This window comes from Lygodium microphyllum, chromosome 25 (assembly GCF_053477565.2).
Source record: "Lygodium microphyllum isolate KBCC chromosome 25, Lygodium_microphyllum_v1.1.10, whole genome shotgun sequence".
NCBI lineage: Eukaryota > Viridiplantae > Streptophyta > Polypodiopsida > Schizaeales > Lygodiaceae > Lygodium > Lygodium microphyllum.
In genome coordinates this window covers 14,103,344-14,130,068 of record NC_141159.1, presented here as the reverse complement: position 1 = coordinate 14,130,068, position 26,725 = coordinate 14,103,344, and the positions used below count along the sequence as shown (strand labels likewise).

General features: G+C 42.4%; 1 protein-coding gene across 4 annotated transcripts in view; it reads left to right on the top strand.

Moving 5' to 3' along the window:
• DIS1 (Actin-like ATPase superfamily protein) overlaps positions 1-26,363 on the top strand; it is a 37,071-nt gene extending 10,708 nt beyond the window's left edge. The window contains exons 4-10 of one of the 4 annotated variants that reach the window (XR_015688593.1): positions 6,649-6,795; positions 8,885-8,977; positions 9,180-9,299; positions 9,934-10,044; positions 10,166-10,296; positions 10,403-10,501; positions 25,549-26,363. Coding sequence is in view for 2 of the 4 variants with exons in the window: in XM_087666297.1 (XP_087522423.1) it covers positions 6,649-6,795; positions 8,885-8,977; positions 9,180-9,299; positions 9,934-10,044; positions 10,166-10,291; positions 10,400-10,501; positions 25,549-25,629 (780 nt within the window). In the remaining 2 variants the exon portion in view is untranslated. Of the gene's footprint in view, positions 1-6,648; positions 6,796-8,884; positions 8,978-9,179; positions 9,300-9,933; positions 10,045-10,165; positions 10,297-10,399; positions 10,502-25,548 lie in introns of all 4 variants that reach the window. The other 3 variants (XR_015688592.1, XM_087666297.1, XM_087666298.1) reach the window with 3 other exon arrangements.
• Positions 26,364-26,725: the final 362 nt, after the last annotated feature.

The following is a 26,725-nucleotide window of genomic DNA, read 5'->3' as shown; positions in this document are numbered from 1 at the left end:
CTCTCCAAAGTCAAATGACGATCAGGTCATGTTCTTCTTGAACAAGTTGCCCGACAAATACTTCCATTTTATCCAACACATTATCTCATTGCCTAGATTGTAGACCTTCTACCAGTTTGAGTGTTAGTTCTTGCATTACGCGAGGCTGCATGATCAAGTCCACAAGAAGTCCTCCACTCACATCTATTCAGAGGGGCGAGGGTTGGTTGCCTCTTCTTCGGGAGCGAAAACCAATAGTGGCAAGAACTCACAAGATGCGAAGGCAAGCCAAAACAAGGGTGACACCATTTCCTCCAATGGAAACAAAGAAACACGACCCCTTTGGTAGTGAATTCCTAAGAAAAGTAGGTTTTGCACTCATTGCTAGAGGTTAGGCCAAGTGGATGCGGAGTGTTGTACCAAGGCCCAAGGTCTTCTAGAAAATCACAACAGACTACTACGACTACACAATCTAGCATTCCATGCTGATTAGCCACTTAAAAAGCCCCAAAACAAGCTTAATTTAATGAAAATTGTAAAACGGGGAGGAGTTCGAGAGTGCAATGAAACCCTAATTTTAGAGGATCCATCCTCATCTATAAATCAATAGGCTGCTTCCATTCAGTCTCATCTCTTTTGTGCAGGCTCTCACTCTTTAGTGGAGCTTTCAGCCATTAGTCTTCTGTCATGTGGCTGTCCAACCTTCGTGATTGCTGCCACTCTCTCTCCATCAACGCTTGTAGTGCCCTAGTGCCTTCCTCTTGGCTGCTGCCCACTGTCTGGCACCCTTCCTATTGCCATGTTTTACTGCGGCATTCTACTATAGCGTTTTATTGAGGGAAACATAGTGTACAACCACGATAGAAGCACAACGAGACAAACACAGACACAGAAAGCAAAACTCAAAGCCTAAATGCAAAACTCAAAACTCAAAACAAAGAAACTCAAACACAAACAGAAAGAGGTAGAAAAAAAACACAACTCTGAAGTGAATGAATGCTGTAAATGAACGTAAGAGTATGCAGTGTGCCCAAGGGTAGAGCACTACGTCGGAGAGTGACGTCCACCAGAGACAGATCCCAAGTGTTGTGACCACCAGTCGGAGTGACGGAGTGAGAGAAACACCGAATGTTAATCACTAGAGTGCGAGGAGACTGAGGCGACTGTAGAGGATGATGCCTGATGATGTGGGTGAAGCAGCAAAACATAGCAGTAGAATGCTGCAATAAAAGGTTGTAGTAAAACACAACAATAGAATACCGCAGCAAAACATAGCAGTAGAATGCCATTGTTAATGTGGCAGTAAAATGCAGCAGTAGGAAGGGCGCCAGACAATGGGCGACAACCAAGGAGGAAGGTGCCAGGCCGCTGCAAGGGTTGATGGAGAGAGAGTGGCAGCAGTTGCGAAGGTTGGATAGCCACGTAACGTGGTAGAAGATTGATGGTTGAAAGCTCCATTGAAGAGTGAGAACTTGCACAAAAGAGATAAGATTGAATGGAGGCACCCTGTCTATTTATAGATGAGGATGGACCCTCCCAAATTAGGGTTTCAGTGAACTCTCTTGAACTGCTCCTTATTTTAGGGTTTTCATTAAATTAAGCTTTTTTGGGGCTGTTTAAGTGGCTAATCAACATTGAATGCATTTCTTAGCTCAATACCCCCTCTCAGGCCTGAAACAGGGTGAGAAAGGAAGGCCAACCCATTTTGACCAATGCATCCCACTCCAAAGCAGCTAGGGTATGGGATAAAGGGTGCACGGTGGCTGGCCAATGGCCTACCAAGACTACAGAGGCCATGGTTAACTTACCAAGGGAGTCCAAGTGGTCACCCTGGAGAGGACAGGGCATCGGAATGGCCTACCAAGGCCTGTAAAGGCGGGTGGAACTATAATTTTTTTGTTTTTCTTTTGTTGTTGTTGTTGTTGTTTAAGTGAGAGATGGATCGCAATCGATTGAGGTGAAGACGAGAGAATGAGAAGGGATGGGCAGGTCCAACCTATCACAAAACAAACAAGCTACCCATCCACTTGAGGTTGTCGATGATGAGGGAATGGTGATAAAGTAATGCTGGTGTGGTGGACAAACCACTGGTGGAAACAACTTAGGATCCATCTAGTGGTGCTTTGCACAATGAGCATGCTACATGCTGTGAAATGCTCATGCAGAAGGTACCACTTGGATAGTGTCCCTCCTGAGAAAATTGTTCACTTGCCCAAGCACCCTAGTACAAAGATGATGAAATCATGCAATGCAAAGGGTGGAGGTACAACAGGGGAGGGGGGGAAGGCTAATGTCGAAGATAAGTGTCGAAACTTGAGGAATACCAAGAAGGGTAGGAATCCCCTCTCAACCTAGAATGGCGACATTGAAGGAGGAAGAGGACCCAGATGTCGGTCTTCATATGGTGCTGAGAACCATGATGAGAAGAAGCATTGTGATTGGAAGAGCAAAGTAGAAGTCACCGCCACGATAGTATAAAGAGAGATGCTGTACGATTTGCCTCAGGAGGGGAAGCCTCCATATTGGTAGAAGAGAAAAATTCCTAAGGAGATGAAACCATGAATGGAAGGGTGCACATTCCATGTCTCTAGCCTAGGTAGGACTAGACAAACCTGTATGTTAGTGCGACACTTAAAACAAAGTCTGCAAAAGAGAGTAAGATCTGCAATCATGGAGATTAGTATTGAGATGCTCTAAAAAGAAAAACAAAACTAAAATGAAAAATGAACTGAATGAACAAGTGCAATAATGCAAATGTGTATGTGTGTGAAATGAAAGGCTAAGTGTCTAGCCACCATTGCATACGAGTTGGGTAAGAAGGCCTAGAAGGTGCAATAGAGTTTCCAAGAATGGATGTGTAAAGTGCAATAGGATCGGTGCTAGTACACTAATGAGTCAACCCCTCAAGAGTAGAGTAGGATGGCTGTTGAGGTTGCCATGTGCCACATGTCTAGCAGCTGTGGGGATTGAAGGAGCAGATGGGGTAGCAGTGGGAGGCGTAGCCCCACTAGACTGTGTAGTCGTAGTAGTCTGCTGTGGTTTTCTAGGAGGAAGACCTTGGGCCTTGGTACGATAGTCTTCGTCCACATGGCCCAACCTCTGGTAGTGAGTGCAAAACCTATTTTTCTTAGGAATTTGTTCCCAAAGGGCTTGTGCTTCTTTGTTTCTATCGGAGGAAGTGGTGTCACCCTTGTTTTGGCTTGCCTTTGCATCTTGCAAGTTCTTGCCTTTGTTGGTTTTCGCTCTTGAAGAAGAGGCAACCAACCCTTGCCCCTCCGAATAGATGTGAGTGGTGAAGGGCTTCTTGTGGACTTGATGATGCAGCCTCGCGTAATGCAAGAATTGATACTCAAACTTGTAGAAGGTCTGCAATCTAGCTAGCGAGATAATGCGCTGGATAAAACAGAAGTATTTGTCGGGTAACTTGTTCAAGAAGAAGGTGACTTGATCGTAGTCTAACTTCGGAGAGCTAGTAGTGGCAAACTCGGCTAGTAACTGTTGATATTTGGCCAACTTGACCTTTAGATCATCCCCTTCCTTAATGGAAAACTCTTGAAGCTCAAAATCGATGTTTATGTACCGAGTACGATGTCGGGCTGTGTAGTGGTCAATGAGATGACTCCAATGTTCAATGCAAGAGGGAAGTGCTGTAATTGGGAGTGAAATTCATGAAGCAAACCTTGCATTAGCTCGACATTGGCTATGGCATTGCGAGCTCTCCATAGACGGATGTAATCAGGGTGGGTTAGGTGAGGGTCAGGCATAGGCTCAAGACCAACAACAAGGTCCGAAAGACCTTTAGACTCGAGCATTTGCTACATATAGTTTGACCAAGTAGTGAAATTCGACCCGTTGAAACAAGTCTTGTCTGTGAAGACATTCTTGGCCAAGGCAATAGGAGTGGTAGTGCTCGGATGTGGTGGATAGGGTGGGTATTGTGGTGAAAAGGAGTAACATGGGAATGGGTCCCATAGTGTTCACCAAGTCATTTGAGAAGTGTATACGGTGGATCCAAATGTGTGTATGGGATAACTCGGTATGGGCATTGTCGCCGCATGAGGACCCCATGGTGGAGGGATAGGGACACATGGAGCAGAGGATGGAAATCCTTGTGGAGTGACCTATGGAAAGTGTGATGACGCACCATAAGTAGAGGATGGAATTCCTTGCATTTGAGAGGTCATGGTGTGTGTGTAGCTGGGGGTAGTAAGGGGGATGTCTATCACAGCTGTCCCAGTGGGAAAAGATGTGCCTACATGAGGAAAGGTCGAGGGAATTGTGTTAGAGGGTGGCATTCCTTGTAATGAAACCCCATAGTACGGAATGGCGTGTGGGAAAGGGTAGGTAATAGTGTTAAGAGGTGGGGTGTCCCCCTAACGATGCACCATGATGTGAAGTGGTAGGGAAGTGTGAATATGGAATAGAAAATGAGAATGTGCTAGGAGCGGAGACAAAAGGGCCAACTCCCAATGTGGTAGAGGCGGATGTGCACCGTAATGTGAAGTGGTAGGGAAGTGTGAATATGGAATAGAGAATGAGAATGTGCTAGGAGCAGAGACAGAAGGGCCAACTCCCAGTGTGGTAGAGGCGGATGATGAAACAGAAGATGTGGGTGTACCTGATGATGAATGTTTGCTTCTTGAGCCCCCCTATTAAGATCTACATACATTTGGCCATTTGGATCCTACACACCAAAAAGCAAAACAAGAGAGGGTTTTGATTCGAACGACTCAAAAGGGCTGTATGAACTTGACATAGGGCTTGGCCAAGATGATGAAGATGGATCACCAGTCGTCCCAGATGCTGTATTGCCTCTATGATTAGAAAGGTGGCCAGCCTCACCAACTGGTCCGAAAAGAGTAGCAAAATTGGGAGAAGGGATGTCTGTAGGTCCGTATTTGTTGCGTAGGTACTCCTCAAACTCCTGCTCTGTGAGGTTAATGAAATCTGGAATATTTGGCATGGGTGTAAACATAGAGGGTGATGGTGAGGGGGATTATGGAGTGTCGTCTTCCTTGTCGGGTCCATAATGCCTCCTCAGGGCCTCCAATGTTGGGAAGCCTGATAAGACATCGTGGGGTCACGAGAAGGTGTCTGTGACATTATGGTTTGGTTACGAGTTGTATTGTGCATCTCGCGTAAAGACCGACACTCTACAATATCCATAGGATACTCTTTGTAAGAGCATCAACATTGATACCATGTGGAGAAGAGTGTGGAGGCATTGCTAGGGTTTGTATTGAGGGAAACATAGAGTGTATGACCACAACAGAAGCACAACGAGACAAACATAGACACAAAACAAAACTCAAACCCTAAATGCAAAACTCAAAACTCAAACACAAGAACTCAAACACAAACAAAAGAAGGTAGAGAAAGAACACAACTCTGAAGTGAATGAATGCTGTAAATGAATGTAAGAGTATATAGGGTGCACAAGGGCAAAGCATTGTGTTGGAGAGTGATGTCCACTGGAGACGGATCCCAAGTGGTGTGACCATGAGTTGGAGTGACAGAGTGAGAGAAACACCAAACGTTGATCACCAGAATGTGAGGAGATTGAGGCGATTACAGAGGATGATGCTTGATGATGCGGGCGAAGCAGCAAAACATAGCAATAGAACGCCATAGTAGAACGCGATAGTAAAATGTAGTAGTAGAATGCCGGAGGAAACCACGGTAGTAAAGTGCAGTAGTAGGAAGGGTGCCATGCCATGGGCGACAGCCAAGAAGAAGGTGCCAGGGCATTGCAAGGGTTGATGGAGAGAGTGTGGTAGTAGTTGTGAAGGCTGGACAGCTAGGTGATAGAGGACTGATGGCTAAAAGCTGAAAGCTCCGTTGAAGAGTGAGAACTTGCATAGAAGAGGTTAGATTGAATGGGGGCAGCCTGTCTATTTATAGATGAGGATGGACCCTCCCAAATCAGGGTTTCACCGAACTCTCTCAAATCGCTTCTTGTTTTAGGGTTTTCAGTAAATTAAGCTTGTCTTGGGGTTGCTTAAGTGGCTAATCAGCATCGAATGCATTTCTTAGCTCAAAAAAGGTAACCTGCGCTTTCTTTTGATCCGGATGATTCAAGATGTGTAAAGCGAGTTTATGTATGATGGCCTAGAGCTGTCTTGCATCTTGTAATCATGTAATCTCGTACTTTTTTCGTAATTAATACAATTACGTATTGAGAGAGAGAGAGAGAGAGAGAGAGAGAGAGAGAGAGAGAGTTATATTCTGGCTGGACACTGTTCACTCCACACCAGCTGTGCGTTCAGTGTGTGAGTTCTGTGTTGAGTCTGTGTAGACTTTCCTTCATGACTGTTTTTTTCGGTTTGTTCTAAGCCGACCTGATGGTCTGATGTAAAATATTTACTACTTAATTCAATTATCTTCACGAAAAGAGAGAGAGAGAGAGAGAGAGAGAGAGAGAGAGAGAGAGAGACACGTGCGCACACACACTTTTGGTCATGCTATATCTTTGTACCCTTGGTCATGCTGTAGTTTTGAGATTATGTTTTAGTAATTAATAAAAATACCCTTTCCAGGAAAATAAGATAAATAAATAAATAAATAGAGAGAGAGAGAGAGAGAGAGAGAGAGAGAGAGAGAGAGAGAGAGAGAGAGAGAGAGAGAGAGAGAGAGAGAGACAGAGAGTCTTAGCTCCACACTTTCATGCAGTGTGAAATGACAGGAGTTGTGCTGGATTCAGGGGATGGTATTACACATGTAGTCCCTGTAGCAGACGGGTACGTGATGGGTAGCTGTATCAAGTCCATCCCCATAGCTGGGCGCGATCTCACATTGTTTGTTCAGCAGTTAATGCGAGTGAGTATATTGTTATTCATTTGCAATCCAGGTAACTTGAGGAACCTGATCTTCCATTTACATGGTCAGTGTACAAGTGCATGTGCTCTTGTATCCTGGTGTCTTCTTGGGTCTGTGTTTCTAACTGGTCAGCATTTGTTCTTCTGGTGGTCAGTATTTGTTCTTCTGGTTGTCTATAGTTCCCAATAGTGAGTACACATTCTTTTTGATGTCAGACCATAATGGTGGATTTATCGCGTAAAGGCATGTATACAAAGTAGGTAATTATTTTACAAAGTATTATAACTAGATGTTCATTTTACAAAGTGTATAGTTTGAGACAGGATGTTCATGTCTGAGCACAGAGTTTTCAACTTCTACAATTTGCTCGACTAGTCAATGATGTGACACATGGCACTGCAAATCAAATTGATACTTGCACATTAGAATATTTTACCTATTTTTGATTTTAAAATGAACCATAAAAATTGACCCATTAGGACGTTTTGATTGTTGGTTCTATACTTGCAAACAGCTTCTCTGTATTTGCAATAATGAGTTTATATTGGGTACTATTGGTGTTCAAGTCTTTTCATATGCTTACATTTTCATTGAATGTACTTTAATATTAACAAGATCCATTGTAGAAGGTTCATAAGCTTAGGCCTACAATTCTGCACTCTTATAAGTACTTCAACCAATAAATCAAGGATGCGTCTATAAGTCCTGTTACAGTTTGAAGTACCCGAAGAAGTTGTATTCTTGCAAGAAACTCATGATTTGCTATATTTTTGGTAATGTCTTTTGTATGCATGGCTCTTTTGTCTGTATGGAATATGGATGTCAGATCAGAATCTTGTCATATGTTTGTGTCATTTCAATTGAATGCAGCTTGTCATCAACCAGATTCATTGACTGACAAAAGGTAATAAGCTAAGACTACAGTTCTGCACTTATTTAAATAAGTAATACTGCCTAGGATTCGATGATGCATTTTGGAGTCAATAGTGGACTACCTGAAGGAGTCTGAAGTAAGGCTTAAGCTTTACATCAGGTTACACATGAAGATAGACTACTCCCCACCCCTTTTCTTCTCTCTGCTCTCTTTCTTTGCAAACCGCCACTGATCCTTGACCTAGGAGGTGATCACATTGATGTATACATATGGTTACTACTTTTGCTGTTATTGTTGCATTCTCTTCTTCATTGTGTTGCCCTTTTAGAGCTCCACTACAGTTCGCATGGTGCCTATTACCATTCACTAACTGCTACAAATGGTACCTGTCCATGACCAGGACCTACTTGTTGTAGCTACACTTGCTAGGAGCATCATCTCAATATCCATCTTACTGTACCATTCAGGTTCTGCTTTAGATGGGACTCTTAATGAGGAGACCTACTTGTTGTAACAGCATTCATTAGGACCGTCTCAATCTTGTCTGAATGTACTGGTGTACATTTGTTTGCATTCAGATCTTGCTTCCTTTGCATTTTCATTGTACATTTTATTCTGAGCTTCCTATTCGCTTTCCTCCCTTTGAATTTAGGTTGTAGGTCAGAGATGGCTCTAGGATGCAAGAACTCGAGCTAAATGTTATCATCAGTGTTTTTTATCAAAGAAGTGAAACTAACCTCAGTTCAGCATTCTTTTGATGTCGTAAAGAATGGTTCCATTATCACTACTGACAGTGATTTGATTGCTCAATGCTGGAGTGAATCACTATGATCCTAGGTGCCTTTGTAGAGTAGTTTTAGCAGTGCATTGTTCATTCCAATCTTTCAATATGTGACTTCCAGCTTTCAGAATGGGCATCTGGATTTTACTTTTTTGTTTTCTGCGTTTAATGTGATTTTCAGCTTCAATTTACATTTTTTCTTGCACAATGGCAAAACTCACCACTTAGGGTTAGATGTGTTGATAAGTCATGAGGAACATGCCGTAAGACCGGGCACCTGATATCACCAAGATTCCACATGCCAGGGTAAATGAATGTCAGCAAGCAAAGGGGCATGTATCATCATGGTTTTTGTAATGGTCTAACTTACACTTGTTAAAGAGGTTCTGTTTAAGATATTCAGATGCCAAGTTCGCTCTGTGATACTTGTGTAGGAGCGTGGTGAACCTCTACCTCCAGATGATTCTTTGGACATAGCTAGGAGGATAAAAGAAGTCTATTGTTACACGTGTGCGGATATAGTCAAGGTGCTTACCTTTTGCCTTCAAGTGTTGTTTTATTATTGTTCTCCTCACAGAGATCTCTTTCAAGGATGTGGGTTGATAATGCAATAAGTCTAGTCAAATTGGCACTTCTGAAATTGTTTGATCACTAACCTTCCTTGTTCACGATATGATCTCATGAAGAGGGCGACCGATGGTTTTTAATATGGTGATTATTGTTTGTTAGGAGTTTGGAAAGCATGACAAGGAACCTGCAAAATACATAAAGCAGTGGTCCGGTTTTAATGCAAAAACTGGTGCTCCTTACATGTGTGAAGTTGGTTATGAGCGGTTCCTAGCTCCCGAGGTGTGTGGATATTTCTATCCAAACTGGCTTGCTTGTTCTTTGTGTGTGTGTATATTCAATGCTACATTATCTTTATTGTTACAATGGTGATTTATATCTCAAACCATTTCTTATTCATACAATAATGTAAGTTACCATTCTTGAATATTTCTCGCTAAAGGGAAACTGGAATGTAAACTTGAAAGTTACAGCTCTGTTTAAAAAGACATCTTTATGATATACAGTGTAGCACTATTCAAGGTTGGTTGTCGATCGGGAACAATGTTGGTTTGCTTTATTTGGAAAATTTTTTCTACAAATATTGAGCTTGAAGGGAAGTGTTCCTTAGCTTGCCATTAAAAACATGAAGACATAGGTCTTGGGTGCTACTTCTACATTTTGTGTTGGATACATTGACAATTTCTCAAAAGCAAACTGGAAATGTTAGAGCTGCTCTCAGAAACATTGAGATGCTCCTTAATTCTTCAACAACCATCAAGTGATCAAAGTGGGTGCTAATGAACAACTTCATTGATTATTGATTATATTATACTTGTGTCTTTTGAAGGCATAGACATTGGGACTTTTGAAGGCACAGACATTGGGATGTGCTTTTTAAGGCTTTTGCTTACTTTTGCTAGTTTGGTTACCACAGGTTTTTTTTTCTCCAGAAATCTACAGTAATGATTTCACAACTCCTTTGCCTGAGGTGGTTGATCGCTGCATTCAGTCAGCTCCCATTGACACAAGACGAGCTTTATACAAGGTGTTGTGCATTTTTGCAAACTTTGTAGGTGGATAATTGCAGTGGCAGTTTGTAGACTTTGAAGCTCAATATCTTAGAAAGGATGACATGTCAAGTACTAATTACACTGTCTTGTGCATAGAACATTGTTCTTTCTGGAGGCTCAACAATGTTCAAAGACTTCCAGCGCCGGTTACAACGAGACTTGAAGAAAATAGTGGATGCACGAGTGCACGCATCAGGGGCTAGGCATGGTGTAGACATGCAAGTAAGGTTGTTTCGGACTAATTGCTTTAACTTAATGTACAAGTGCCAAAATGTTTTGACTTTTCTACGTTATTAGGATTCATACAGTGGGACAATTCATGCCTTTCAGCAGGTGCAGGCCGTAGATGTGAATGTCGTTGGACATCCTATTCAAAGGTTTGCAGTTTGGTTTGGAGGATCTGTTCTGGCTTCAACTCCTGAATTTTATACAGTAAGTTCAGCATTTATCTCCATGTTTCTGAGGCAAAAATATAAATTTGTTAGTTAGAGGGCAGTATTAGTGGCAACAGTGGAACTCATGCTTAGGCTCTAGAAGACTAGGTAATCACAGATTTTGCTATGAGCAGGCATTCTTTTATAGAAGGTATGCAAGTCATATGATTATACATGAGCTGCCCTGAAGTGAGCCACCAAGTAGTCCATGAACAACACATATGAACCAGGACAGAGGGACTAGCCTAGTGTTAAATACAACGATCACAATTATAATTTAAGGGAGTACCAATACATATTTAGGCAACAATCCTAGCAACCTTCATACATGGCTGAGGCCAGTTTAATGCAAAAGCTGAAGAGACGGGGATGTTCTGGCTGCAAACTAGCAATCAGTGGCAATTTATCCAAGACCCAGGAATGGATGGTGGTGCACGGACATGACACAGAAGTCTAGACTCCAGAAAAACTAGCAATTAGTGGCAATTTACCCAAGACCCAGGAATGGATGGTGGTGCACCAAGGTGACACAGAAGTCAAGACTCCAGAAATAGGACCCCCAACCTGTGGGCATGAAATGAAAAGATGAGTGGAAGACTCATCGGATCTGGTCCAGAGGATACATTTGCCATGGGATATAATGCGGCATCATAGCACATCATATGCTAGGAGACCAACTGTTAGAACCTTTCAAACAAATAGTTTCCCCTAGTAGGGTATTTTTGATTTCCATAGTCCAAGTAATCTGTCCTTCCATTTAGCTTTAGCATCCTTGTGTGACCAGGCTTTATATTTCTTTTAAGTCACCCATCCCTTATCTTCCACCATTTTGTGATAGGCCTCATTAGCAGAGCATTTGAAGAGTTCTGCACGTCTCAAAAAAGCCCCATCTAGCCATGTGACAAATCCTCTCTTCATTTTGTTCTCATAATGTGTATTTTGTTAATTATGAACAAGGAAGATGTACAAAGGTTGCTTGATCCAATAAAACCCTTTCACATGAACATGTGGCATCTCATCATAGAGCCCAATAGCTTAGAACTAAAAAGGAATCGTACAAAGACCTGGAATCCAAGGACAAACATGCTCCTTGGTTAAGGTATCAGCAGTGACATGATTGCTTGCCAAACTCGTATGACTTCCAAGTTATGATTATCATATGTCTCTTCACTCCATTGTTGGCCTGAAAATAAATGCATTTTTTGCAATCCACTTGTGGCAGAGTCACCAATACCAGAGTATGCCAAAAAGCAACCTAATATGTGAAGGATGCTGAGTAGAAGAGTTCCTTCCAAATGCCCAATTCCATGAAAGTCACAGAGGCTCAAGTAGAAGAGCTCGAAGGACAAAGAGAAGAAATTCCGATTGTGTTATGACTATGGCATAAAAGCTTGTGCCTTAACCATATATGGCATATACATCAGCATATAACTGAGATATGAGACTATAGCTTAGCATAAACCTAATTACATTCAGCCCACATGCATAAGGATTCATTGTATATGAGTTTTGGCATCAAACAATGTATTTGTGGCTCAGTTCGGAACCTATGCAGTCCATACAAACATGCAAATCCCTATTTTGGGTTCCCCAAACACTCTTCTTTCAACCCAAAACATAAAGAAGAATGCTAATACAATGGGGATGGACTAATCAATCCCTGCACGCAGCCCACAGCGTCAGTGAGGGGACCAGATTAGGTTGATGACGATGGCAATACCAAGCATGGAGTGTCATAGTGTACACTTGCAAATGAAAAATTGAAGATTGAAGAGTGTGTGTGTCTGGCAAGTTGGGGGGGCTGGCTATAAGTAGCCGTAAATGCTCAAATCTGACCGACCTGCACGAGTTGGTACCAAAAAAGCTGGCCGACCAGCATTTAATGCTAGCCACTCTGAAAAATGTTGGAAAAAAGTAGGGGAAGGCCATGAAAAACTCCTAGATGACAGTGATAATGTTCGACAAGTAGAGGCAGACTGTGAAAAGCAAAAATTGGCCTAGGAATGCACACGGGAAGCTGACAATTGAAGAAAATACACCTAAAATTACCAGAGCTCCTTTGTCTCCACCAAACTCAGACATGAGTTCACAACCAGCAGATGACAGACTGGCATGACTAAAATAGACAGGCTAACACCCCCTCTTAGATCCTGGGAGTGTATGAAGACCCAGCAACCTCATGTAATGAAGCATAGAAGCCTTGGGTAAGGCTTTGTAAAGAGATCTGCTGTGTTGTGTGCCATGGGATAGTAGGCCACTTCTAACTCGAAATCCACGATCCTCTCAAACATAGTGATAGTGAACCTCAATGTGCTTTGTGCAAGCATGAAACACAGGGTTTTGCGCTAGAGCTAGAGCACTCTAGTTGTCCACGCGTAGCTCCATAGGTCTAGGTTGGGGAAAGCCAATTTTCGCCACCATGTGGCGAAGCCAAACCACCTCCATAGTTGTAGAACACAATGCACGATACTATGTCTCTGTAGAAGAAAGGGCCATAGTAGGTTGCTTCTTATTGCTCCACGAGATAGCTCCCGATGCCAGGGAAAAGGCATAACTTGTAGTGAACCGTCTCGAATCCACATCATCTGCCGAGTCAGAATCATTCCAACCAGAGAGAGTAATCCCTTGTCCATACATGATCCCATAGGATTGAGTCCCCTGTAAATAACGAAGAATGCGCAAGGCTGCTCTCCGATGCTCATGAGTAGGAGTCTTCATGAAAAAAGACAACAAAGCCACAACAAAAGAAATATTCGGCTAAGTGTGAATAAGCCAGATGAGGAAGCCAATAGGACACATGTAATGGGTGACATCTATAAGGGGAGCTCCTGCTACCAAAAGCTTGGACTCTAGGTCCATGGGACATGAAATAGGCCAACAATCAGCCAACCCAAACTTCGAAAGAAGCTCAGAAATGTACCTATGCTGGGAAATAAAGATGCCCTGTGCCATCTGATGGATCTCCAATCCAAGGAAGAAGTGGAGAATCCTCCTTGATTCGTCATGTCAATCTCCTCTCTCAAAATCTCCTTGAATCACAAAAGTCTTACCATTCCTTTCAAATTCCAGTGTATTATGATGATAACTATGCTTTAAGGATGGTTCCAATCCCCATAGCTACTCCCTCCCTAAAGCAATATCGGCTCTTTCCATATTCATAATTTGGAAATCAAGCTTATCTTTATATCCTTGGATCTTGATTTCCATATTGGATACCATTGTATCCCATATTTTATTATCCTGACCTTGCATCATACGAACAACATATTGATGCCCACTTTGTTGTTGGGGAAGTTTCAACTTTTTGACAAGTGCATAATTTATAAAGTTGTAGGTGGCAGAGTCATCAATCATGATTCTAATCCTCTTTCAAGCTATCAATCCATGCACTCTAACTAAATCATATGGCCCGAAAGTAGGCTGCCACATAGAAGTTGACATACAACACCTGTGTTGTACATCCTTGTGCAAGACCTCTAAAGATTTATACTTTTCATGCCCCTTTAATTCCAGGGTCTACACTACATGGATTTGTTTCTCTTTTCCCTTGCCCTTGTCCTTATCCTTTCCTTTATCTTCCCTCTTCTTTCTTTGAGGGCAATTCCAAGCAGCATGGTTAGGGGATAGACAATTGAAACACAACCTTTCTTTTTTGGCCTTATCAAAGTCATCTTGACTTAGCTTTGACCGTACATATTGTTTCTTTTCAAAGGGTTGTTTCTTACCTTTAATGAATGGCATTTTCCTTTTGGATTTGTCTACAAATTTTGAGGTCTCAAATTCCTTAGTTTGGGCTCCGTATCAATGAGACTAGTGAGTGCACCTGGACACATATTATCTTCATTGATTAATGCAAATTTAATTGCCTCTTCAAGCGTCTTGGGTGAACTTCTTTTCACTTCCTTTTTACAGGCCTTATCTAGTCCCCTTATGAATCCTCTTGTCTTTTGAAATTTATTTATTCCTTCCAATTTGAGAATTATCTCACGATACTCCTCGAGATATGTCAGCAAAGATCTTCCCTTTTGTCTGACAAAATCCCAATCTTCCCAGTTTCTTTCCATTTCATTTTCAGAAAGGAGTTCTTTCAAAAAGGCCAATTTAAATTGAGCCCAAGTTTCAGGTATTTTATTTGCCTTCTTTAAAGTTCTCCACCATTTATATGCATTTGACCCTAAGATTAGACTGGCCTCCAGCGCTTGGAGATGTGGTGGAGTATTCTTAAGTTTGTGCAAATCTTCCCATTTTTTGAGGAAGTTAAAGATAGTATCTTTATTTCTATATTTTTCCTTCCCATGAAATTGAGGGGGTTTCATATCTTTTAACACTGGGTTATCCCTCAGATTTTGGTGGGTTTCCCTAGGATCTTGCATATTCAGATCTACATCTTTTGATGAAGATGGAATATTTGAGCTCTCTACCTTACCTTTATCCCTTTCTAGTAATAAAGCTAATTGGGATTTTATTTTGGTGAGTGCTTGAGTTAGCAACTCCATTTGAATCCCCTGTGCTTGCACACGAGCCGTTAGATCATCAAATTGTTCTCGTGTAGCAAAAAATTCTTCCCAATGTTCTTCTTGCATTTTTGTTTCATGGGGATCCACCATAGGGTGGTCCCCGGAACTAGAGTCTTCCGTTGCCCCCTCTCTCTCTTTTTCCCCCATTAATACACTGAAATTGGAAAGAAAATATAAGAAATTTGCAGACAAAGGTGGGGTACTTCCCTGATTACAAAGATAGGATAGATGTCGACGGCCTTTACAGCTCAATGATAGAAAGAACGTGAGGAATAGTACGACTTTCCTCCGATCTGTAGTGGTTGTGTACAGGGTGCGTGGGAACAAAGCATGTCGGCAGGAGCGCTGGGTAAGGGTGCGATTAAACACCACAACCAGGTCGCGTGGGAACAAGGCTGCGGCCAGAGTTATAATTAATGTGGCTCGTATTGACACAGGTCGTGGCTGAAACGGCTAGAAATGGGGCGTAATCGTTTCGGCGGGACGTGGCCCAACTTGAAAACGGTACGGCATCAACGGTTCAATTGGTGTGGCCCGAGTGCAGTCGCCAACACAGGACGTGGTGCTTGGCGTGGCCCGACTGCAGTCGCCAACACAGGACGTGATCAAAGTCACTCTGATACCAGTATTACATATGGGATTGTCTTTGGTCTTCTGCTGATGCCCCCACTCAGCTCTAGGGAAACGAGCATGAGAAAAATCTCTCTCTCCACCCAACCACGCTCAGGAGGATGCTGGAGTGGAACCCCGTCATGACTCCCTCTACCAGCTGTCATTACCTGGTGAGTTCTACTATTTTTATGACTCACTTACTTCCTAAGCTCCCCTTAACCCCGTACGGGCGCCCAAGGCCCCTGGACGCTCATATCTCGCGCTTGTTTCCCAATAAGTTACATACTAATGTAACACTTGCCCTCTGAGCAAAACCCTTTGCAACAAGCCTAGCTTTGTGCTTGTCCAAGGAACCATTTGCAAGGTACTTGGCCTTATAGAGATCCACTTCACATCTATTACCTTCCATTTTGGTAGACACGGAACCAATGCCCAAGTCTAATTTTTCTTGATAGAATTGTGCTTTGTCTGCATGGCCCGACGCCAAATATCCTGTGCAAGAGCCTCCTCAACTGTAGTAGGCTCTTTGTCATGAAGAAGCTGTGCCATAAGCGAATGGCTCACATAGAGTGAACTATTCCGCTAGGCTTGTTAGTGAGCTAATTTGGGTGGACCTGGAGGAGAAGCAAGAAAATGAGAAACACTTGAATCTTGCATGAGCTGTCGGTATCAATGAGGAATCCGAATAGCATCATCTTGTTGTGAGGGAGACTTAGTAGCCTTTGAGACTTGCAATGCACTTGTCTGTGGACGTGATTTCCCCTCACCAAAGGGAAGGTGAATTCTCCTCATCTGAAGAAGGCTTCCGCTTTGACGGCTTAGCATCCCTAGAAGACCTTGGAGTGGAGGTTGAAGGGGTGGAAGTACTCGGCAAAGAAGTAGTCGTATCTGTCAAAGGTGGTAGGGAAGCCGGTATAGAGGGTGGAGGGGGAGGAGCCGAAGGAAAAGAAGGGGTGCTAAGAGGCGACTTGGAAGGGAGGAGAGGAACTGAAGGTGGGGAAGGGTCAGTCGATGATGAAGAATCACCTGCAACAATAGAACCATCAATAGGATCCTCGGAGGCTGCAACCTCATTGAATATCACATCCCTGCTCACCCCAAGCTTTTGTGTCATCGGGTCGTAGAGCCGATAGCCCTTCATGGTAGTGTTGTAGACCATGAATATGAACTTCTTGGACTTCAAGTCAAGCTTTTTCTTCCTTTTCTTCTTGTCCACATGGATAAATGCATCACATCCAAAGATGTGAAAGTGAGACACGGAAGGCTTTCGACCAAAAAAAGCCTCATATGGAGTCATGTCTTGTAAGGTAGAAGTCGAGGAGCGGTTGTAGATGTGGGCTGTTGTAGCCACCGCTTCACCCCAAAGGGAAGGAGGAAGGCCCCAATGCTCCAAACTGATTGGGCTATCTCTAGCATAGTTTGATTTACACTCTCCACCACATCATTCTTAGAAGGTGTGTTCGGATGGGAATACTATACCTGAATGCCATGATCCTTGCTAAACTGTGAAAAGAGGTTAGAAGTAAACTCTCCACCATGATCTGCTTAGATACCACGAACTTTGAAAGTGGTCTGCGTCTCCACAAACACCTTCCACTCCCAGAATCGGAAGTACGCCTAGCTCTTATACTCTAGAAAATAAGGCCATACATAACGAATGAAATCGTCTATAATCAGCATCAAATACTTGGCCTTTTTGGGGTGGCTGTGCCCATAGGTCCTCAAAGGTCTGTATGGACCAACTCAAGTGGTGTAAAAGCCCTTCTAGTGGCAACTTGTGGATGTGGCTATGGATGCTGCTTGCCCCTCAAGTAGCTAGGGCATAAGGTATGAATAGGAGGAAAATTTGGAAGTCCCTTCATCTTTTTCCAAGAAGCGCGTTAGATAGCATTCAAGTTCAGATTACCATAAGGAGCATGCCAAAGCAGCCCGGGCTAGTGGGAGGACCTCATAGCCCAAGGCCGTGAGCGTGCAAAGCCGGTGTCTTGGGAATCTATCCCAAGAATTGCATTGGTAGAAGCATCCTCCACTTGCACCACATCCTTTGTGAAGACCACGCTAGTATCAAGTTGTATAAGGTGATGAACAGACAAGAGGTTAAAACCTAAATTTGGTACATAGAGGACTTTGACTGAAGAAGATTGCTTGTTTGGCAATAAAGGAATAGTCCCCACTCCTCAAATGGGAATGGTAGAATTGTCACCAATGGCGATAGTGCCCTCTTTGGCACTCATGTCCTGAAGCCAATCTTGTTTGTAGGTCATATGGGAAAGGGCCCCACTATCCACAAACCAATGTTTCTCCTGAGCAGAAGAAGCAAGAGCTATATCCTCTTCGACAAAGACATGCAAAAAGACAAACTCTATTGTAGCAGGGATGGCCTTCGTATCCTTCGAATTCTTCTCCTTTGGCTTCAAATGGGGTACTTTTGCCAACACTCCTTCTCGGGATGAGTGCCCTTCCCAATGTGTGGGCACTTGGGCTTCTTCTCCTTCTCATCCTTTTTGTCCTCCCTCTTCTTATCCTTGGCTTGTGTCGCCGCCTTCTTCTCTCCACTTGTACTTGTAGTAAATGCCTTGGGGGAGCCAAAGCCATTGGCCCCAACCTCTCTGAGTCACTTGCCATGCTCCAAGACAAGCGGTGAAAGATCCTTCCATAAGAGTGTCTTGCAGGTCCTCGATATGATAAGGCTAGTGTAGAAGATGTAGAACCGAGGAGATGGCATTTGAGTTAAAAGAATCATAGCCATGTCTTTAGAGGATATCATATGACCAAGAGAGGCAAGCTCACCCTTCATGTCCTCTATCTTAGTGATGTGCTCCTTCATAGAGGAGGAGTCATCAAGATTGATCTCCGCAACTTCTTCTCAAGGGAAATTTTGTGGGTGAATGTCTTGTGTTGATACAAAGATGCAAGTTTCTTCCACAATTCTGCTATGGTCTTCAACTTGCGAACATGCACAATGACAGAATCTTGCAAAATCATAAAGAGAAAGGATCTGGCTCGATGAGAGCTGAGCCAGTCCCACAAGGCTACACAGTTCATAAAAGTCCCATCTACTAGATCCTCTTTAGGACAAGGGATAGAATCAGAAACAAGAGCTCAAGGATCAAAGGTGTCAAGTATACACTTCACCTTACATGACTATAATGAGTAGTTGGAACCATCGGGTCTGTTTTCTTTGGGTAATGAAGGTAAGATAGGCACCTGCATTGAGGGTATCAAGGACGGCATCTTGACTTAGGATGGAGCCGTCTATGAAAGATGAATAGAAGAGGGACAGTTGTGAATGGGAGTCTCCTCTCTCGCAGACGGTAATTGGAGTGTCTTGAGAGAAGCTCCTCCTCTGAATCATCAAAGGTTGTAAATTGATGAGACAACTTCGATCCTCCAATCACTTAAAAAGCTGCGATTGGATGGAAAGAGTGTGGGAGACAGAAGATAGTCAGCTACAATGTCTATAAATGTGCCGCCTGTTAGCAAAAAGCTATCATTTGCCACCAAAAGGGGGTCGCTTGCACCAGGGAGCTGTGGCCTACACCAGCAAATTTGCGTTTTCAGCAAAACGCAGGAAGGAAGGGCCACCTACTGCTTGTATGTGGTTGCCTTATCCTGGATGCTGCTGCCTAGCTGCCAAGAAGGTCTATTGGGCACGAAACCTCGTGTAGGGGGCTGTGTTTGCAGCAAATGCAGGCTGAAAATGTGTGTTTTGATATTTGGGCTGCTCCCCGTGATAACACTTGGTCCTTTGTGAGAAACTTCTAGCTTGTGTCCTCACTTAGGTGATGGTGCCATGTGAGAGTGCACAATGGAAGAGAAACATGAATACAAAGAGAAGCAGAGAGAGAGAGAAAGAGAGGAAGCAGAAGATGAAAGAAGAATATTGCACTAACTGAAGAAGAATGCTAATACAATGGGGAATGGACTGATTGGTCCCTACACGCAGCCTACAACGTCAGTGAGGGCACCAAATTAGGGTGATGATGATGGCAACACTAAGCACGGAGTGTTGGAGTGTGCATCTGCGAACGAAAGACTGAAGACTAAGAGTGTGTGTGTTTGCCAAGTGGGAGGGACTAGCTATAAATAGCCATAAATGCTTAAATCTGGTCGACCAGCATTTAATGTTGTTCACTTAGAAAAATGCCAGAAAAAAATAGGGGAAGGCCTTAGAAAAATCCCAGATGACAATGACAATGTTCAGCAGGTAAAGGCAAATTGTGGAAAGTGGAAACTCACCTAGGGTTGCACAGGAAGCCAACAACTGAAGAAAATGCACCTAAAATTGCCGAAGCTCCTATGTCTTCGTCAGACTATGACAGGTGCTCACAACCAGGAGATGACAGACTGACATGACTTAACATAGGTAGGCTAACATATGCAACCCTCCTAGGTCAAAAGGCCAAATAGTAATCTCCCAAAGTATCATGCATAGACACATGCTATTACCTCCAGGATAAAAAATCCAGATAGTAATCTCACCTAAATCATGAGCATTATAGCATCCTCTTGGATCATAAACCCAAATTCTTGTCACCCATAGAAGCATGCATCCAAGCCAAATTCCGCCGCTCTCAGAGCATGTAACCCTATACATCATGTTGCAAGAAAATCCATACTCCCACCAGGATCAAATGGCATAGTGAACCCATGATACCTTTGGAGCATATCATGACTTGTAGCTTTCCACGAATCATAAGGCAACATCGAGTACTCCCACATCCCTTGTACAATTTGTTCAAATGGTTTTGGCCCGTACAACCTACTCACATCTACTTTATTATCACAAACATGAAAGCATATTCACCTACTATCTAGCGTCCAATTCAGCTTACCTTGCAACATAAGTAGAATTGCAAGTAACACCACCCCTTCTAGCTTTGGAACTAGCATTATATATCCATAGATGAGTCAACTCTTGCACAAGATTTTTTGGAACCACATCTGATAATTGCATAGACATAAGCTCAACATCATTCTCCTTCGGCTATACTAAGTGCAAGCAACCCTTCTCATTCACATCACAAAACCCTCCTATAGTTTCATGCACAAAAACTTATTTACATGTACCATGCAAATTTTCCGTATTTCATGTAACCTTATCATCATCCTTCTCACCTTCTTGGAAGCACTTCAACTCCTCTTCCAAATCTCCATTCAGAAATGCTATCGTTATATGCAATTGATGTACATCCCAACTAAAGTGTGCAGTCATAGCAATCATACATCTAATGATGGTCATCTTGGATGTAGGAGCAAATGTCTCATCTTAGTCAATGCCCTTTATTTGAACATATCCCTTTGTAACCAACCTTGCCTTATATCTATCAATAGACCCAATGTGTGCCAATGGCCTTTTTACTAGAAGGCAAGCATTTGGGTCTATAAATAGAAACCAAAATAGGAACGAAATAGGGGAAACGTACAAAATGACTTGGTTTCTCAACACCCCCTCTTAGGCCCAAGAAGGAGTGAAAAAGAGGAGAGAGAGAGAAGAGGATTAACCTAGGGATCCCTATTTTCTACTTGTAAGGTAACATGTAGTGAAGAACAATAGACATAATGAGCTGATAGAATTTGAAACTCAATTTTGGAAGGTATATGCAGGCTAGCCACCAAGCCCTAGCTGAAACATCCAAAGCCTCAAACTAGGAAGAACTTGTAGATCCTTGGTATCACTAGTAAAAAGAGGATGAGTAAATAGATGAGGAAATGGGGCATGTGGCATACAGATGTCAACCACCCCAAGGACTGTCGACAAGGTATGTAAAGAATTGTAGGATGAGAGAGAACCCCCTTGGAAGTCGGAGTGGGATCCCCCTTTGAGAGAGAGGAAATTAAGAAACTCATGAATCACAGCCTTTGAAATATCCAAATATGAAGGAAATATCATTGATAGTGTTGAAAAAGGTATCTAGGGCTCCAATGGAACAAAGGCTAGGTAGCGCCAAGAGGTGGCCTCTTAAACTTGAGTAGAAGAGGAAAATTAGGGAGAGGTATCACACAGAATCTCCTCGATGCCTACATGGAAGTCACTATCCATGGAGCAAAACAAGGAAGGTGAGGAAATAGATAGCTCTTGGGGAGTGAGGGGTGGACAATGGTCATTGTCTCTAAGTGGAGTAGATTGCGGAGTCAAAGAAGAGGAAGGAGTGGAACCTCTCTCTCTCGAGCCGTGGTTGTGGAAGCGATTGGACCTGAAATGCTTTGAAGCAAATGACCTAATTTTGGGGTCTATAGGGGCTGGTGATAGCAATTTCTGGCATCTTTGGCAGTAGACGACAACTTTTGGGCAGTTTTTGATAGAGTGCAGCCAATCTGAAGGGTTTCTCCGTGATGAATTCCTAAATTTCTCTCTTCTAGCATTCTCTCACCTTCTCTAGCTTGTGCTTAGTCATTCTCAACATTTCTCAAATTTCAATCAAATTTGGTGGACAGTAGAGAGATCTCTACTATAAACCCTAAATATTTGCAGAAATTAGGGTTTGACAACCACCTCGAGACCCGTGCTAATGGAAGGCATCGTACGTTGAATTCAACACTTGAAATTTGTGTAATTGTCATGCAGTACAATTGCTAGCCCATTCATTGTAAATTGGGGCAGCATTTGGCCAGTTAGTGGTTCCATTTGTGTAAGTCGTGGGTAAAAAATCAAGGGGCAATTGGCCAAATTGATTGCTGATTGTTATTACGGCAAGGGTCTTTTGGAACAACAAAGGAGATTGTGAATCTTAGCTTGTATTCATTCCATTAGCAATCAAGTTAAAGAAATACAGAAAGGAGTGCCAGCTTTGGGGCCAATTGGGTGTCCAATGTCCAAGATTATTAAGGTAATTTGTGCATTTCAAGTTTTTTTTTTTTGTTGTTGTATTAAAGTGCTTAATCATGGAATTACCACCCTTTCTAAGAAGGAAGACTAGTTTCATGGTTCCATTGTTGGGACACCACTCAATCTTTGATTTGGTGGACCTAAGGCACCTGATTGCAAGTCAAAGCTTTGTGCTAGTGCTGATTTTAGTTCTTAGCTGAGAAATTATAGCAATGTCTTTGTACAGTGAGATGCAATCAACTAGTGATGATGCCTCTCAGTATGAACATTCACATGGGAATGAAGGAAATGCAATGCCTGATCTTGGACAAGGCTGAGACCATGGATAGCAAGCTGAAAACGTTGCTGTTGGGCAAGATGTAGGGCCTTCAATGCATAATGAAGATCGACATGCATTGATTTTCTTTGATAATGGTGCACGAGCCAACTTGTTGGCTTTGTTGATATGGTAGCCCATCTAGACATCAGCGAGGATGAGATGGGACCCATGGGGAAAGTTGGAATGGCATGCAAAGGCCATGCAGAGCTTGTCACATTGCTCATTGGAAAGCTTCGATTACATTTACAGGAATATGTGGACAACAAAGAGTTCTTCATTGCTCCACTTGAGGATTGTGATGTATTGCTTGATATGCCATGGTATCACCGTATACATGCAGTGATTGATTCTTGTGCTAAAAAGATCACTATTTAGCATAAGGGAAAGGCACTCACACTTGATGTAAAGTTGAAAGGTGAATCTCTTCCTGTTGTATCTGTAGCTGCCATTTCGAAAGTAATGAAAAATCGCCTTTCAACGTACTTGGTTTTTACAGAGGATAAAGATGATAGTGAGAATGGCTCTAAAACTAAACATTTGCAATGTTGTTGACATGTATTGAATGTTGCATTCAATACATGTCAACAACATTGCAAATGTTTAGTTTTAGAGCCTAGGTGCAAACCATGCATATTTGCATATGAGCTCACAATGACTAGTGCATTGAATAGTGATCCTAATGACATAAATACTATTAGCATATGGTACCCTAGATACGAGCCTAGGTGCAAACCATGCACAAATCTGCATATGAGCTCACAATGATTAGTACGTTGAATAGTGATCCCAATGACATAAATACTATTAACATATAGTACCTTGGATGCAAACTTAGAATATTTGAGATCCACAAGATGACAAAGTTGTCCATTATTGTGGCAGTCGAGATGCAACCTCCCCCTCCAGCATTGGGCAATACGCTAGACCCACTATGCTCTTTTGAACTTGAATAAGCCAGATCCAAAGTCGCCTCTAACTAAAAGTTGAAACACATTAAGGTAAAGTGCAATACTAAGGAATGATTTGCCAAATCACCCTCCTCCATCCATTTGCATCCTTAAACCCACACTAGGTTCTAGGTCCTTTTCTCTTATACAATACTTGTCTATCTGTTTTGAAAGCAAGGCAACACAATAAGTAGTTTCATGCAGCAATGCCCTTCTAAAGCTTCTTATTCTATTACTTCACGTATTTGCTTTGATAAGCATCTAGCTTATGCCAAACTGTCATTACATCCACTTCAAAGGGACTCGTTAACCGTGCAAGAGCAAAGACTCGTTTAAACTGTACCCATGTTGATAGTGCTCTACCTTTGGAATGCACTTACCCTCCAAAGATATGGCTGTCTTGTGCACTTTTGATGATTCAATGAAGTTCTCTCTTGAGTATGCCACATCAAATTATTGACTAAAGGTCAAAGCCTTCAGTTTGCCTTGTGCACCACTAAATACCTCACACTTCACTGCTTTGTCACTCTCATTAAAGTCTTTTTCCTTTCCTTTAGATGCCACATTGCTGCAAGAAAGGTACATTGGCCGCATTTAGATCATGACCAACATAAATGGAGTGTACATATGACCAGCAGTCATTCCATGAGCCCCATACTCACTGGGTTTTGCAAATGTACCACCAAACACACCAGTTTATGCTCCAGTCACCACTTCAATGTGACTAAACATTGGATTATGCATTCCGCTTGCCATTCTTGGATACATTGAACCATGCATTGCTTGCTACAGACCATAAGCATTCAGCCCATACATACCCATAGCTGAACCATGACCACCCTTTGCATGGAATATGGAATATCCACCAAAGTATCCCGGATGCCCAATATTTGAATGGATGCCTTACTGTTCAATATTCATTGGATTGGCATTTCCAAGATTGCCATGTATCTATTGTCCTTATCTCATAACCAACATTCACTTCTGCTCATTGTTAGCATTTGATGCTTCTTGAGGGGGAGCTGCTTCAGTTTTCAGTAGCTCATGCTGTCCTGAAGCTTTAGAAGACTTCTTCTTTTTGCCCTTGCTGTCTTTCTTTGGAGCATGCAAAAATTCCACAAGCTGAGGACCCTTGCAAGTTGTGCAAAGTTGTCAACTATTGTCCTCAATTGTGCTTTAAACTTGGCATCATGATCACCTTCCCTTGCTGGTCATCAGCTTTTAGAGCCCTTGAAGGACCCACCTCTTGTCCAAATCCCACATTTTCAACATGCTGTCCATGTTGTAAGTAAAGAAATACTCAAACATAGACTAAAAACAAGATTACCAAAGACAACCTTAAGAGAGAGAAGAGAGCGTGGACGAAGATGGGTGCAACAAAGACTCAGATAGAAATTGGTGAAACCAGAGCAGAGTGTGTTGGACATGAGGTCAACATGAGTCGTAACTTGAGGATGCTTATTTCTTGTTTAGCTGTTGATTTACTGCTCACAATATCAGTACAGCATTGTAGTAATGGATGTGATTACACAGTAAGTTTGATTCTGTGAAACGTAATGTAAGCATTTGGTGGAGGGAGCTTTCTCTTTTGAAGTCTTTAGGCTCTTAGGCCAAGTATATAATTTAATGCTAGTATGCAGCTAAGGTTTCTTAAATATGATGCAGTTACCTTCATCCATGCTGTCCTTTCGAGCAAGGAAATTTCGATAAATTACATGTGCAAGAGGAAGCTTATTGTTTGTCCTCTCTTGTGCAACAATGTTAACCTGACTGTGCGTGTTTTTATTGTGGGTGGGGGGTTGGTTTTCATCCCCTGTGCAGGCTTGCCACACAAAGGCTGAATACGATGAATATGGTCCTAGTATCTGCCGAACGAACCCTGTTTTTAAGGGGATGTATTAGGTACAAGTCATTTATCAGCTGCCGCCATATCTCTCAGATAATTGAGCATATCAGTTCCAGTTTAGGGCTGTATACTGTCCCCAATTCTAGAATGCTATATTCCTGTAACCATCTTCTGGCCAATTTTGGAGATTCCAGAACTTGCAGATACCAAGTTTCTGACTGGTTGAGTTCATTCAGCATGCAGTAAGTCTGCAAGATGATAGGTTAACATCACAATGCTGTTGTTGATACAGTGCAAACTTCATTACCCTAGTCCTGCTACTTGATCAGCAAATTCTTTGCAGTGACAGGTGCAAAAAGAGTGCATCTGTTGCTTCAGGCTCCAAGTGCAACAAATTGGATTGCCGAAAGCGGAAAATGAGGATGTTTTATAGCACAAACTGAGTGCCTGTTGCTCCGGTGAAGTGCAAGCATGTAAGAAAGAACATCATGTCGAAAGCATGGTTCAAAAATCTGTAAAGGCCTATGTAACTTTTAACATCAGAATAAGTAATTGTGCTCACTTGATGAAAGCGAGACCAAATTTTGTTGACCGTCCTAACTGTTCTACCTGGCCTAAAAATCCAATCTAGTTGTTCATTCTAGTTTAGTTGAAAGGCTACATAAGAGCTATCAATCATCACTTGCCATTGCATGAAAAAACAAAGCTGTTCAATTTGCAAGTAGACTCTATGTGTAGGTGATGTAAAGTTTGCAACTTTCAAGCATCTTGAGAGTGTGAATGACAAGTGAGAATAGGTCATGTATTCGAATGAAAATGTCTTGCTTATTTTTGGCAATGTTCGACCTCCACCTCCACTCCAAATGTTTTTGTAGCCAGAGACAGAATGCCATGCTATGTCTCTCTATGTGGATTAGTATTACTGAATAGAATGTCCCTTGGCAGAGCAACTGGGTAAGACACTGGGCAGGTGCACAATTTTTATTTACGCATTCATGCTAATATTTGAAGTATGATGTGCTTTTTCGAAATACAAGACAAAATTCTATTATAGTAAAAGGGAGATTTACATCCCAAAAGGAAAATCGAGCTTTCAAAGCTTAGTTTCGACTATATCCTTACTGTCCGGATTTTTTCACCAGTTCACAGGAG